Here is a 15,419-nt window from a genome sequence, read left to right as displayed (position 1 = left end):
ATTATTTTTAATAAATTTTTTCTTTTGTTAGCATCAAATTTCATTGCCACATTCGGACATACAACTTTCTTATTCATGACGGGCATACACCGTCGTGCGTACACCATCGCGCGTACACTCTCTCGCTGCTTTATCCCAAGCTAATAACATTTGCGAGCGATTTTTCAACTCACAGGTATATCAAACATCGAAGGGATGTGAGAAGGGTGAGTACTATAAAAAACCCAACGAGCTGCTTTATGGTATGCGCTCTTGGCCATGTGAAGCTTGAGACTTTTTAAGCTGGGGTCAAGTGAAATGCAAGGTGTCAATCACGTGAGGGGTTGAGTGCAAGGTGTCAATCATGTGAGGTCAAGTGAAGTGCAAGGTGTCAATCACGTGGGGAGTTGAGTGTAACGTGTCAAGTGAAGTACAAGGTGTCAATCACGTGGGGGGTTGAGTGCAACGTGTCAATCACGTGGGGGGTTGAGTGCAACGTGTTAATCTCGTGGGGGGTTGAGTGCAACGTGTTAATCACGTGGGGGGTTGAGTGCAACGTGTTAATCACGTGGGGGGTTGAGTGCAACGTGTCAATCACCTGGGGGGGTGAAAACGTGGGGGGTTGAGTGCAACGTGTCAATCACCTGGGGGGGTGAAAACGTGGGGGGGTAAAAAGTGAAGTGTCACGTGGGGGGTTGAGTGCAACGTGTCAATCACGTGGGGGGGGGGGGGGGGGAAGTGGAGTGCAAGGTGTCACGCGTGGGGGGAGGGTAAGTGGGGAGGGAGTGCAAGGTATCAATCACGTAGGGGGTTGAGTGCAACGTGTCAATCACGTGGGGGTCACGTGTGGGGGGTGAAAAGTGGACTGCAAGGTGTCACGCGTGGGGAGGGAGTGCAAGGAGGTAAAACAATCACGTGGCAAGGGGGGGGGGGGGGGGGGGGGGGTAAAGTGGTATAAATCACATTTCAAAAAAACCAAGGTGGGTTCTTAAAAAAAAAATCGGATTGAAAAATAAAAAAATTAGGAATCGCCCGGTTTTACCGATAGTGTATTTGGATCGGTTATAACCGATACCCGATCCGGATCGCCCAATTTCGGAGCGGATCAACGATTTTTGAAACACTGAGTGGGTGTATAGGGTGAAGCAAGAACACACCTCACGTCCACGGTACAAAGCTAGATTGGTTGTCAAGGGGTGTATAGGGTGAAGCAAGAAGAACACACCTCACGTCCACGATACAAAGCTAGATTGGTTGTAAAGGGATTCAGTCAGAAAAAAGGCATTGATTTTGATGAGATCTTCTCTCTAGTTGTAAAGATGTCATCCATTCGTGTGGTCCTTAGTTTAGCAACTAGTCTTGACTTAAAGGTTGAGCATATGGATATGAAGACATCTTTCCTTCATGGTGATTTGGAAGAAGAGATTTACATGGAGCAACCAGAGGGTTTCAAGGTAAAAGAAAAAGAGGATTATGTGTGTAGATTGAAGAAAAGTCTTCATGGCTTAAAACAGGCACCGAGACAGTGGTATAGGAAGTTTGAGTCAATTATGGGGAAGCAAGACAACAAGAAAACTACTTCTGATTATTGTGTTTTTGTTCAGAAATTATCTGATGATGACTTTATTATCTTTTTTCTCTATGTAGATGACATGTTGATTGTTGGCAGGAATGCTTCGAGGATTAACAGGTTAATCAAGCAGTTGAGCAAGTCTTTTGCCATGAAAGACTTGGGGCCAGCAAAACAGATTCTTAGCATAAGAAGTATATCAAAAAAATGCTTCAAAGATTCAAGATGGACAAAGCTAAAGTGGTTAGCTCTCCTCTTACTACTCACTTTAGACTGAGCACCAAGTAGAGCCCTTCTACTAATGAAGAGAAGAAAAATATGGAAAGAGTTCCATTTACCTCAGCAGTGGGAAGTTTGATGTATGTCATGGTTTTCACAAGGCCAGACATAGCTCACACAGTTGGTATAGTTAGCCGTTTTCTCTCAAATCTAGGAAGAGAGCATTGAAATGCAGTCAAGTGGATTATGAGGTATCTTCGAGGCACTTCCAATTTGAGACTTTGTTTTGGATTTGAAAAACCTTTGTTAGTTGGCTACACAGATGCAGATATGGCCGGGGATGTAGATTCTCGTAAGTCTACTTCAGGTTACTTGATCACTTTCTCAGGTGGAGCCGTAACTTGGCAATCGAGATTACAGAAATTTGTTGCACTTTCTACCACTGAAGCAGAGTTCATTGCAGCAACAGAATCTTGATGAAGAGGCTTGTGTAGGAGCATAGCTTCAAACAAAAGCGGTATGTGTTGTTTTGTGATAGTCAAAGTGCTATCCACCTTAGTAAGAATTCCACTTTTCATGTTAAATCAAAGCATATTGACGTGAGGTATCATTGGATAAGAGATGTTTTAAATTTCAAGTCGCTAGAAATTGAAAAAATCCATACTGATCATAATGGCTCTGATATGTTGACAAATGCTTTACTAAGGGAGAAGCTTGAGGTTTGTCGTTTGATCACTGGGATGGCAAATCCCTCCACATAGTCGGGAGGGAGAAATTTGTTGGGTTGGGTTTCCCTCCATGTGGAGGATGGCTCAAAGTTCATCCTTTTTTTGGTGAAGTCCATACGGCGTAAATCTCATATGGAGTATGGGCATTTCAGTCATTTTGCCCATTATATGTTAAATGAGGGTTTTCCTCATTTGTTTTCAACATGTGAGATTAGAAGAAAGAAGAGGGGAGAGGAGAAAATTCTGGGTTTTTGGAGACATTGTGCAGTCATCATCAATAACTCGATCGGATGGTCATTCATGGTCCGATCAACCTAAAATTTTGACAGCAGGTTTGCAACATATGGTTCTTCATTCTGAACAGTGTGATTGACGTTTGGAGTCCTCTAACTCAGTTTTGCAAAGCCGTCTTTGCTGCCTTTGTTTTGGTGAGATCTCTTCAATATTCTCTTTTTTAGAGTTCATCTTGTTTATGATATTTGCCAAGAATATAGTGTTCTTGATGATTGGTATTATTGTATACCTATAGTTTTAGCTAGAGAAGACTCTTGTGTATTCCCATTATTTGTTGATAGTGGAAGCTTTGGGTGGACTACAGTCCCGTGGTTTTTCCTCCTCACTTTGGGGAGGTTTTCCACGTAAAAATTGATGGTGTTTATGTGTGTGTTTGTGGTGCATTTAGTTGCTGATTTGGGAGCTTAATAATGTGTTTGATATATTGCTATCTACTTGATTACTTCTTCTTAGGTTCACTTAATAGGGGAAGAATTGTTTTGTTCTATTGTGCTTGTTGATTGGGTATCACCCAGTTTGTCTTTCTCCCCAATACAAAAAAAAAGGTCTTTAACTAGCAACTAAAATGCGGTAGCCCTTTCTTCTGTAACTAATAGCTCCCTCACCTCATAAATCACACAACAACCCCATCTTCTTCAACTAGCAGCTAAAACCTGAAAATCACACAGCAGCGCCATTTTCTTTAACTAGCAGCTATAACCCGACAGCCCCAGCCCCATCTTTTGCAACCACAGTTGTAGCTATTGTTTATTTCCAGATATCCAAGATTTATTTTTTGGGTTCTGCAACCACAGTTGTAGTTATTGTTTCAAAAAAATAAAGGGATTTGGGTTCTCTGCTAAGATCATTTTTTCGGCTTTATTTATTTTTTTTTGTTGCTATTGTTTGTTGATAAATTCGAAATACTTAAGTTCACTCACAAAGAATCGTCAAATCAGTGTGCTTGAATTGTTTTTTTTTTTTTTTTTAAATTAATTTACATCTGCAATCTCCTCCAATGCCCCAACATAATTTCTCCTCTACATCTCATTTAGTCATAAGCCTTCTAGATTACTAGCCAAATGGAAGTTTTCTGGATAGAGATGATCGAAAGGCTTTAGCACAAGAAAAGAAAACATAAAAAATATGATGGCTTATCATAAGAAAAGTATGTTCCAAATTGTGAACATCTTGAAAGCATGTGATTCCAAGTCAAGACGCAAAGGCATACAAAAAGTGTGGCTAATTCTTATGCCTGATGCAATTATAAATTTTAAGCTACATATTAATAGGGATTGTATGCTCAACCATGTTTTGGATATAAAGCCAAACAAGAAAAAAAAATTGTTGGTAATGCATTTTTCATATTTCTTCTAGACATAGCCAAACAGTAACAATGTATTTCCCAGGCTGCATCTAATTACTACCCAAACAGTGACAATCCATTTGCAGGCAATGTATTACGCAGTATTGTATTACGCCAGTAATATATTTCACAGACAATATATTTCCAGGTATCCAAACGGCCCCAAATTGACAATGGATAAAGATATGGGATCCAGATTCTGTAGCATCCTTATATAACAAACAAATATTAGGGAGAATCTTCCTCTGTGTAACAAGATTATCTATAGTTAGGATTTTATCTTGTGCCGCCAGCCAAATAAAAATCTAAACTTTATGAGGACATGCCATTTCCATAGTTGAGTGATCTGAGGTAAAGATCATCTCCACCAGTCATGGAAGAGCAATCTATAGTAGGATTTAACCAAGAACACGCCATCTTTCTCCACTTTCCAAATTATCTCATTTTCCGCATTATGTGGTAAGAATATCCAATAATGAGCTCGGGTCACAAATTAAAGCATCCCTAACTCTGTTGTAAGGTAAGAGGACATTCCAGAAAGCTTTGATCTCCCACCCCTTTCAAAATCTCATCAACTCTAGCATTTTGGTTGGACACCCTTTAAAAATGGCCGGAAACTGGTGTTTCAAGGACCAATTCCCTACTCATCTGTGATGCCAAAAAGAGATTTGACTCCCATTACCAATCACCCATCTAATGTTTCTATCAACAAAAGGTTTACATGGAGCTATGAGCTTCCAAAAAGTAGATGCCACACCCCCACGACCAACTCCTAACCATAAACCTTGTCTATCTATTCCATACTTCGCAACTAGAACTTGATACCACAAATGATCCTTATAGAGTAAGCTATGCCACCACCATTTTCTCAACAAAGCCTGATTAACCTGTTTTATTGTTATAATCCCAAGTCCACCTTCGCTTTTTGGGGTACATACCTTATCTCATCTAAGTAAATGATACTTTCTATCATCTCCATATGAACCCCATAGGAAGTCCCTCATCATTTTTTCAATCTTCTTAACAACAGCTAAAGTCATATGTAGGACAAACATCTGGTAAATGGGCAGGTTAGCCAAGCATGATTGAAGCGAAGTAGTCCTTCCCCCCCCAGAGACAGACACTTTAGTTTCCAAAGGTCGAGCTTAGTTTGAACTCGATTCAAAACAGTGTCCTGAGCTAAAACAGATAATCGTTTTTCCGATATTGGTAACCCTAGATAGGTGATTGGAAATTTATCCACCCTACAACTCAATACATCTGCAATTCTTTGAACCTCCTCATCTTCACAATTGATCCCAATCACAGAGGTTTTATGAAAGTTAACTTTCAAGCCCAAGGCAACCTCACAAACATTTTAAAAAAAGTAGTAATGTTGCTAACCTGAAGATGATTTGCTTCACAAAAAATTAGACTATCATCTGCATATTGTAAATGAGATACACACTCCAACATTCCCAATTTTAAAACTATTAAAATGTCTCTTTCCCTCAATATTCTTATGCATTAAAATGAAACATCCAACATACAGAGTAAAAAGAAATGGAGAGCGAGGGTCACTTTGCCTAGGGCATCTAGAAGCTCGATAGAAGCCAATGGGCCTACCCTTGAAAAACACTATGAAATGAGCCGAGGAAAGACATCCAAAAATCCACCTCCTCTATTTATCTCCAAACCCTATTCCTTTCATAATCTTCATAATAATCCCCCATTTCACTCTGTCATATGCTTTTTCCATATCTAACTTTATGACTACCCCTAGCTCTAAGGTCAAAAGTCTTGAATGGATTCATTCTTGGGCTATTAAGGCATTATTCGTGATAAGTCTATCCTGAATGAAAGATGATTAAAGACCCAAGATAATAAAAAGCAGCACTACCTTTAACCTCTCTACCTGAATCTTTACCACAATTTTATACAGGCTTGTAAGTAATCTAATGGGTCTGATATCAGTAAGTTCCACAATAAATGATTTCTTAGGGATTAAAGCAATGTAAGTAGACTTCACCCCTTAGAAAAGCTCATCACGACTCATGAAATATTTTACCATCTCCAACGAACCCAACTTAGTTAGATCTCAAAATTTATGAAAAAAGATAAGTGGAAACCCATTTGGACCCGGAGCCTTATTACTTGGTAGCGCAAAGACTGCCCTTTTAAGCTCTTCCAGAGAGATATCTGATTCCAACTGGGCTACATGGGCATCCGATAAGTACTTAAAAAGGACATTATTCAGCTTAGGAGTAAACTCAACTTCAGTGGTACAAGCCCACTCAATGTAATTTACCACCGCACATTCCATCGCATTATGATCATCTAGATCAATACCAAGGATAGTAATGCCCGAGATATCATTTTGCCTCTTGTGAGCACTAGCAATAATGTGAAAGTATTTAGTATCGCGGTTCCCTTCTTTTAGCCATTTACTCCTAGAGCATTGTCTCCAATAAATCTCTTCCACTCTCTTGAGATCATTCAAGGACTTAAGCAAAGCATTCCTATCGACTACCCTCTCTATATATAAAACACTTTCTTGCTGAATATGAAGATCCAAAATCTCTAGTAGAGTCTCCTCAATCTTGGTATTTATAAGGTATCTACTCTCTTTTTTCCATACCAGCAATTTCTTCTTAACTTCAACTAGCTTCTTATGCATATGAAAGTCAATAGACCCGACCAATATAGTATTTTCCCATATATGATGAATGAGGCCTACAACTTCTTTTGCCTCCAACCACCCAATTTCAAGTCTAAAAGGTTTCGGTCCACTACGGACAACTTTTGAACTCAACAGAATTGGGGAATGATCAAGGATAATCTCGGTTATGCCCTCATAGAGGTCAGAGGGAAGACTTCCGACCAATCAGTGGATACTAAGAATCTATCCAGTTTAAACATTGAAAGGTGAGTACCATTATTTGACCACGTGAAAATAGTTCGAGATAGGTAGGTCTAATAAAGAATGTCTCGAAAAAAAACTATTAAATAACTATATTGAAGAGTTAAGCCTAAGCATAGAAGCAAACTCATACGGGCAACAAATAAGGTTGAAATCATCTCCCAAAAAAATAGAAAAAGGAAACTCATTCAAAAGAAGAGATAAATCATTAAGAAATTCTTATTTCAAAGTAGGTAAGTTCGGGTCATACACTTTCAAAAGCCCCCAAGAAAAACCCAACTGTGGTCCAATAAAGCCGACAAGCAAAAACCTATCTTTAATAATAGGGTTCCACAACAGCCATAAACCCCTTGAAGCACCAATCGAGCTCACCCCCAAACAACTAACTGCCCATAAGCCCCAAATTTCCCTAACTCTAGAGATAGTAGGGTTGGGCAATTTGATCTCTTGCAAAATCAAAATGTCAAGCCTATACTTAGCAACAATAAACAAAACATCACGCTTTTGTCTGAGGTCCCCCATACCTCTTATATTCCAAGAAGTTATAAGCATTAAAAGAAGGATTTAGAGGTAGAACTATGACCATCCACACAATATCTGAAGTATACCTCTTCCACCATTAGGGTTCCTTCAAGGTTGACGACTCCGAGACATCACTATCAGAGCATGAGACGTCACTACTAAGCTCCACCATAGTCTGATCTGAAGCCGCAATCACCTTCGGTTTGGGTACACTCGTGATGATACCCCTTGCTTCCATTCGAGCAGACGAACGAAAGCACAACACAACTTTCTTGTCCTTAATCTTTTTGTTTAATTTCTTAACTGGAGTATGAAGATCCTTATTATTTCCCTGAGCATCTGACTTCGCTGGCTGCTTGCCTTTATTATCACGAGCTTTCTTTCTAGCCCTAATCTCATTCACAATGATTCCCAAAAGCACGTCACTATCCATTCCCATATCTTCCATCAGAGCCCCCACCTTAGCTTCATCAGCAGTATCCATAGCATCAATTGACTCAGCTAGCAAAGGAGGTAGAGCCAACATATGCACCGGCTTTGACTGAAGGACCGAGGCCAGGGGCAATGCATCACCCTCAACCAAAGCTAGTTCCGGGTCAAAAAAGGCATCTTCATTCTCACTAGTTGTAGGAGCATTTTCAATAGCAAGTTACTCATCAAGAGTAGGAACAAAAACCTCATTCTCTAGATCTAATACCTCATCCTCTGGATTAAGAACCACAATAGCGAGAGGGTCAATGACAAGGGGGTCAAAATGAGACCGAGAATGATTGCATTGCCCTTTCACAGCTGCAAGACGGAAAGGCGAAGGGTGCATCTCTAGGTTTGTAGAGAAAACCAACACCAAACTATCCAGGCAGAGCAACTGAAAGGGAAGAACACCAAGCCTCACAAAAGTAATCCACCAAATGAAAATGGCAGCAAAGGTGAGCTTAGAAAAAGACTTGGGCATGGGAAACTTGCAATCAGGTTAGGGAATAAAAAGGAAGGCCACTTAGGACATGGATCCCTTTCCAAGATTTTCCCATCATTGACAACTGATGCAACAGGCATACTTGACAAATCAAGGTCATCGCCTTTAGAGGAAGAAACTTTTCTATTTTGTGTACCCAGAGGTCTACTAGGATTAAAGTGCACCTTTAAAGAAACCAAGGAATCCATTTGATTAGTTACCCTGACCCCACAAGATCCTCTGGAGGGATACCCCTTATCCAAACAAGGAGTCATTGGTGTCCTCATCCCGGTCAACGATTTATGCGCCTCTAAGAAGGAAACTTCTTTCTCCTAAAAAATAGGCTTGGGACTAGGAAATCTAACAATAGGGACCCGCATCTGTTTCATTTTTGAATTCTAAAATTGAATGCTTTAGCGTTACTCCTCCAATTACGGTTTTGTTGTTTCTGTCTGTTCCTATCGGAATCCTCTACCCTTTCACGGCCCTGGAGATGAGATTTCCAAGAGGTTACCCGCTTCCATTCAGAAGACCTTTGATTTTCAACTTGATAAACATTCTTCCCTTTATCAATCATTCTTATATCTGTGTTCTAGTGAGCAATACCTCTACCCTTATCACTAGAACGAGCATTGGAATCTTCAACTACCACTGAGATCTCAAAGGGTATATGGTCCACTTACAAGCAAATTTTCTTGAGAATAGTAATACTCTAAATTCTCTATATTTTCACTCTAACGGAACGAAAATCCTTTCCAATAAGAGAGTCTCAGTCGACATCAAAGTAGTCCCCACATAAGCTTGCAATTTTCTGAATAATAGCTAAGCTTCTAGCATGTAAAGAAATACCCTTTAAAGTGATTCAGACTGCTTCTCTATGAAAGTGGAACCTGTGGGCAGTGGGGCTCCATCAATCTAAAGACAGAAGAAGACCCCTAACTCTGACAAATCTATGATGTAAAGCTCTGCACATATCATCCTCAGATCTAAGAATGAAGACCACTTTGTTATCTCCAATAATCTTCAATACTGGTACATAGTCTAGACCCCATCGTCACATGGCCCAATCATCAAGACCAAAAATATCACACGAAGGTGGGGAAAAGGATCCCACCACATAAAGTTTAGACTTAAAAATTAACCCATCAACCAAAGATCGGTCAACAACAAGGAGAGGGTAGAAATCTCCATCCTCACCATCTTCCTCCATTTCCAATAGGATGACCAAATTTTAATAACCCATGAACCAAAGATCAACAACAAGGAGAGGGTAGGAATCTCCATCCTCACCATCTTCCTCCAATTGCCAGTCTCTCACATTTGGGCAACAAAAACAAAAGCAAAAACAAAAAGCCATTAATTTCAATTGTTTTTAGATGGACCCCCTATCACAAATGTGAAACGCGATCCCCATTGCATGAAACAATTTTCCTATATATTATCGGATGGACAACTGTAATGGTTAGTCCTTGGGCTGACCAACTATGGTTTGAGTTTTAAAATATATGCGTAAAACTATCGAATTCTAATTGGAAAATTACTTTATTTATAAATTTGGCCAAATGTGTTTTTTTAATAAAGGAGAAAGTTTATAAAAGGTGGCAACTTTTTACTTATAGTAATTTACACCATCTATTTTATTTTAATAGTCTGGATATCAGATTTTCTTAAAAGATATATAAAATTTATACCATCCAGCTAAAACGAAAAGTATACAATACGGACATTATAAGTAAGGTTGCAACCTTATGTAAATCTTACTCTTAAAAAATTGCCCACTCTAGTTCTATACTACATAGAATGTAGAATAAATTTCTCATGAGGCATTGTATATAGTCAAATTCGGGAAAATCTTGGCAAGAAATCAATTATTTATTTTTGTTTAAAACTTAAACATTTAATAATTGATATAGAATGTGGAATCCATCAGTGTATGAGAAATGGAACTGCAGAAATCGATATTCTCCTCTCACACTATTAGCAAAGCCAACTTGAAATCACTCAAAATCCACAAAGAAACAAAAAAAACAGAAAAGAACAAAAAAGAAGAAGAGAAAGACAATAAACTGAAAATTAAATAAAAAATTTATCTAGACAGGCCCGGGATGCCCCGAACATGGAGTTGGGGCTCATATAGGGTTGTGGGTTGATTTGCTCCATTCTCCCTCCTTTCTTTTTGTCTTGAAACATTTGTTCAATTATACCAATGAAATGCTTTTCCTAGGGGTTTAATTTCCTAGGGGTTTAGTAGGCTCTAGGTTTTCTCTAGGTTTTCTAACCTATGGGTTTAGGTTATGGGATTGCAACTATTCCAACTCAAGATCATGTATTTTTAAGAAAACCTATGGGTTTAAGGTTATGGGATTGCAACTATTCCAACTCAAGATCATATATTTTTTTATGGGTGGTTTGAAATCAAATAAGAAGATATGGATAAGATGTTAAATTGTTCATCTATCACAAGTAACTTGACAATTTTCCTTTTTCTTTTTTAATTTGTTGGTCTTCAAATTGTGACGTTCTAAGTAAGGTGAATATAATGTACTTCAGCAAGAGCAAATTATATGCTTGCTTCGTCAAGCAAGTCACCCATGAGGGAGATTTTAGATCATTGAAAACATTTAAGGCCAAATAAATATAAAAAAATATGAGTTTGAGTTTCTATCTAATTGAATCTTCCTGTCCATAAAATGGACTCTCTTGGAGGATAAGATCTCGAATTGGGTGGTTTTAAGTTCTAATTTAAACTTCTCTTTGTTTTCTATTCTTTCATTGTTTTGGCTAGGATGAGTAAAATATATTTAGGGCTAGTTATGGGCCAAACCAACCTTGGCCTGGTCCGGTTCCTTAGAGGACCGACACATACTGGGCTAAAGGGCCCCTGGCCCCTAGCAAGTGGTTAGGTGGCTCAGCCCTGGCCCAGTTAGAGTCAGGCAAGGCCTATATATAATTCTAAAAATTAGCAAAAATTATTAAAACCTGGCCTGGTGAGCTATGGTCTGCTTCTCTGGTCAACTTTTGTGACCCTTTCCTGGTTTTTCTGCGCTGGGCCAAGCTGTTAGGCCCATTGCTACCCCTAATTATATCATAAATTTTGTTGAGAAAGATATCCTTTAGGTAAATTTTCTCATGAGGGAGCAAGTTGGTGGATCATTAAACAAGAAGAAAATTCCAGTTAACTTCAGTAAATTAGCTTGAACATATATGCACATACACAACAGATTGCTCACAATATCTGACAATCTACGGGGTTAGGCAATAGGCTAGCTAGCCTAGCATGATCCGGTCGGCCCAACTTTCTATAGCTTGGGCCCGAAACCTAACATTGGCCTTTTGGCAAGACCCAAGCCTAATGGCCAGGCCGGTTCGTGCGTAATCCATGGGCCAATTGCTCGCCTAGCTGATTTTGGTTTAAACAAAATTTCCCCTTTTTCTCTAAACCAAGAGCATCGTGTAAATTGAAAGAGAGAGCATTCAGTCACACAACTAAAGATCAAACTAGGAATTAGGTGTAAAATTCAAAAATTTTGGTTTTGCCTACGTATATTGCTTAGTAAAAGTAAGCATTCTCTCTAGATATAAAAAGTTGTATTAATTTCAACTTTTAAGGTTTATTTCATTTGTGCACAGAGCAAAAACATTTAAATGAATCACTATTTTACATTTTAGATTTTTGTTGATTATAATCTTACACTTAATTTTTTTTTTTTTTTTTACTTGAAAACAATCCAATATACCAAGTTGTTATTTGTGTTATTTGTTAATGTAATTGTTGTGTCCAGTGTTGTTGTTGCTTCATTCTATGCTCCTAATAAAATCATTATATGTTTTCTATCTTGGTAGAGAAGGAAGCATACCGTGTTGCTGTGTTTAATAAAAAATGAGACAAATAAGAGAATCTTTATGCTACCAAGTCATGACATGAAATTATTGTTCCATGACCTCATTGTATCTTCAAAATAACTACAAACTGTGATTTAACTTTATATCATCTATACATATCTAACTTTTTCACTCCTTTTATTTGACACATCCAAAATATTCATGACAATTTAACTTACCTTATTTTAGCAAGCCATATTCTGCATCGACTTTTTTCCTCTGATTTAACTGATTTATTAATGATGTTTGGTTTGTTTATGTATTATTATTTGCAAACCTGCTAACTGAAACCTCCTCAATCCATCTCCAAGATGGTTGGTTGTGATCTCAATCAATCCATCGACAAGATGGTTGTTTTTTTTTTTTGGATAATTCAGTGAGGAAGACAAGCCCTACCTGTTTTTTTAGATAGATTTGGGAGTTAGCCTTTTTTAAGGTCTAAATGAGTGGTGTCGGCAGGATGTGATAACTGGGTATAAGGGTGCTACCACTACAACTCAGCCCCTTTCCTAGAAGATGATTGTTTGGGGTGCTACCTCCAAATTCATCAAATACCTATTCCAATAAGTTTTATAGTGCATTTAAGAAGGACGATATTTCTGCAATATCAAAAGTTGTTCCATTATGGATGGCGAAGAGCTAGTTGTTTTGCCCAAATAATTAAAAAACACAACCCATAGCTCAATTTGTATAGGGAATCGGTTAGGATCCACCTACAAGTATCATAACTGGTCAACCCCCCCTAAAACCGTCGTTGCTTTTTTACGACTTTTTTTTTGTTCTTTTATGATTTCTATGTGTATTCTAGTATTTAAAGCTCCCACAAGCCTTCTTTTATCATGTCTTAATTTTTTATTGATTTATTTTTTAATATATTCTTGAATCAGGGACGAAAATCCAAACTAAGATTGATTGGGGGGTGATCCCGCTCACCAATCTGGTTTCTAAACACTGGTTTAGTCCAATGCAATAGAAAAGAAAATTCCTGCTAATTTTGTAAAAAATGGAAAATGGTTGTGAGATTCTTTTTTCTTATTGTGATTCATTTACTTTTGGTACAAGAAGATCATAAATGTGAAATTAGATAGCTTGAAGCATGTCGCAAAGTTCTTAAAAATTATTCCCAAGCAAAATATTATTGTATGCTTTTTTGACCATATGAAGCGAAACATACTTGCTAAATTAAAACAAAATAAGGTAGATTCATTAAATCTCGGCATATTCTTGCCGATTCTTTTCTATGCCTTCCATCCATAACCAATAACCATGATGATTTCCCAATGGTAGCAATTGTACAATTTTCCCTAGAAGCAGCATGAAATCCTTTCCTAATTTGAAAGTATTTAGAGGAAAATTAATTTAAAATAAATTTATCAAAATGTATATAATAGACGAATTATCCAGAATTTTACTTTTTTATTTTTCAGAAATCCCATGAAAATATATATGATCATGAGTTGTATAGGTAAAAATGGGTTTCTTTTTTAGTCTCTAATAGGAAGTGCCTTTGGAGGCTCATTCACTTACATATTTCTCAATCTCCTTGTATACAAGTTTTTGAATATTTGTCTCTGATATTAGTGTCTATCTCTTTGAATATAGGAGTAAAGTATTAGCTACTAAAAAGTTTTTTTGGTTAAGACATAAGCAATATGATTTATATAAGTATTATAATTATATAAAGAAAATATACAAAAGATACCATTTACTTTTTGGATAATGAAGTCACAATCATTTTTGTCCATTAGATTTCAAATCGGGTGGTTGTAAGAGAGTTATTGACTAGACTTACAGTTCAGATTTTTTTTTTCTTTCGAACTTCATAACACACCTTAAGCCATCCAATTTGATATTAATGAGTAGAAATAATTGTGACCTCCTTGTAACAAAGATAAATGGTATCATGATATAAATCCCATTACATTGTTATGAGAGAGAAATAACATGATACTTTTTTTTAAATTATGAGAAATAATAGAACATTTTTCCATTAGAGTATGCTTAATAAACCCAAAAGAAAATTTTTATAAAAGGCATCAATCTTATATAAAAGGCATCAATCTATGCTATAAAAGTAAGCCACAACTCATAAGCCTTTAAAAAAATATCGCTTTGATGCTAAAAAACCCTCCAATTGATTATCTCAACCTCGAAATTTATAGATGTCCAAAAAAAAGAAAAAAGGGAGGAGATTTTCAAGTTTTAAAATATTGCATCTTATAAAATATTGTTTGCACCGTTTATTTTCAAGATTTCCAAGTGGTTATAGATACGTTTGATCCGCACCATTTTTGGAACTTTAAGTTTCATAAATAGGAGTAAAAATAGAAGTTTTAAGCCATGGTAGAGGCTTTCAACAATAGAATTATATCTTGCTTTACAATTGATGCCTTGTATATATCACAAGCAATTAAAAACAAATCAAAGGAGCAATGATTTTCTAATTGTTAAGATATTACATTTGGTATGCAATGATCACAAACACCTCAAGTCATCACAAGCCAGAATTGATGGTTGAGGTATATTATTCCTCCACACAAAACAAAGAAGAGAATCAGATTTTTTTTTTTTTTTTGATTTCTTAGATGAGTAAGTGGGGAGAAGTAGTCTACCCTTGGTAAGAATTGAGTCTTGAATGGAGCGTTTCAAATCGTCAAGCACTAACCCATTAAGCCCAGGTTCTTTTCCTAAAAAATTAGATTTTCTTGACGTTTATTGATATCCACCTGATTTTGTATATAAGGTTAGCAATGATTTAATTTCTTTCATGATTTATAATGTTTTTTATACCAAAGTAAATTAATTTATTGTACACTCTCCTGAAAAAATAAAGTATTTAATGCATCGAGGGAGACAATTCTACAGCTATGCCCCCGGCCCATCAAATATCCATCTTAAAGATGGATGTGAAAAAATTGTGGCCCACCAAAAACTAAAATGGATGGTGCTCAATATAGATCTAGAAATATTACTTCTCGTTTTAAATTTATATTCTTCTCATTTTCATCATGGTTGAGATTCTCAACCTT

At 37.2% G+C, this 15,419-nt stretch overlaps 1 protein-coding gene across 1 annotated transcript; it reads right to left on the bottom strand.

The window, feature by feature from the left end:
* Positions 1 to 6,212: 6,212 nt before the first annotated feature.
* LOC105421405 (uncharacterized) lies at positions 6,213 to 7,556 on the bottom strand. The gene is made up of 2 exons (XM_011628711.2): positions 7,285 to 7,556; positions 6,213 to 6,987 (listed from the first exon to the last, which is right to left on the bottom strand). The coding sequence occupies exons 1-2, from the start codon at positions 7,554 to 7,556 to the stop codon at positions 6,213 to 6,215; spliced, it is 1,047 nt and encodes a 348-aa protein (XP_011627013.2).
* Positions 7,557 to 15,419: the final 7,863 nt, after the last annotated feature.

This window comes from Amborella trichopoda, chromosome 3 (assembly GCF_054954075.1).
Source record: "Amborella trichopoda isolate Santa Cruz 75 chromosome 3, AtrichopodaSantaCruz75HAP2 v2.0, whole genome shotgun sequence".
In the NCBI taxonomy this organism is placed as follows: Eukaryota; Viridiplantae; Streptophyta; class Magnoliopsida; order Amborellales; family Amborellaceae; genus Amborella; species Amborella trichopoda.
The sequence above is the reverse complement of the archived record's forward strand: the minus strand, read 5'-3'. Positions and strand labels throughout refer to the sequence as shown.

Excerpts from the sequence above, each read along its gene's own strand:
- LOC105421405 (XM_011628711.2), bottom strand. The coding sequence starts at position 7,556 with ATGGGGGACCTCAGACAAAAGCGTGATGTTTTGTTTATTGTTGCTAAG. Across the intron at positions 6,988-7,284 it reads TCTTGGGGGCTTTTGAAAGT|TCTTCCCTCTGACCTCTATG; the intron begins GTATGACCCGAA and ends ATTGGTCGGAAG.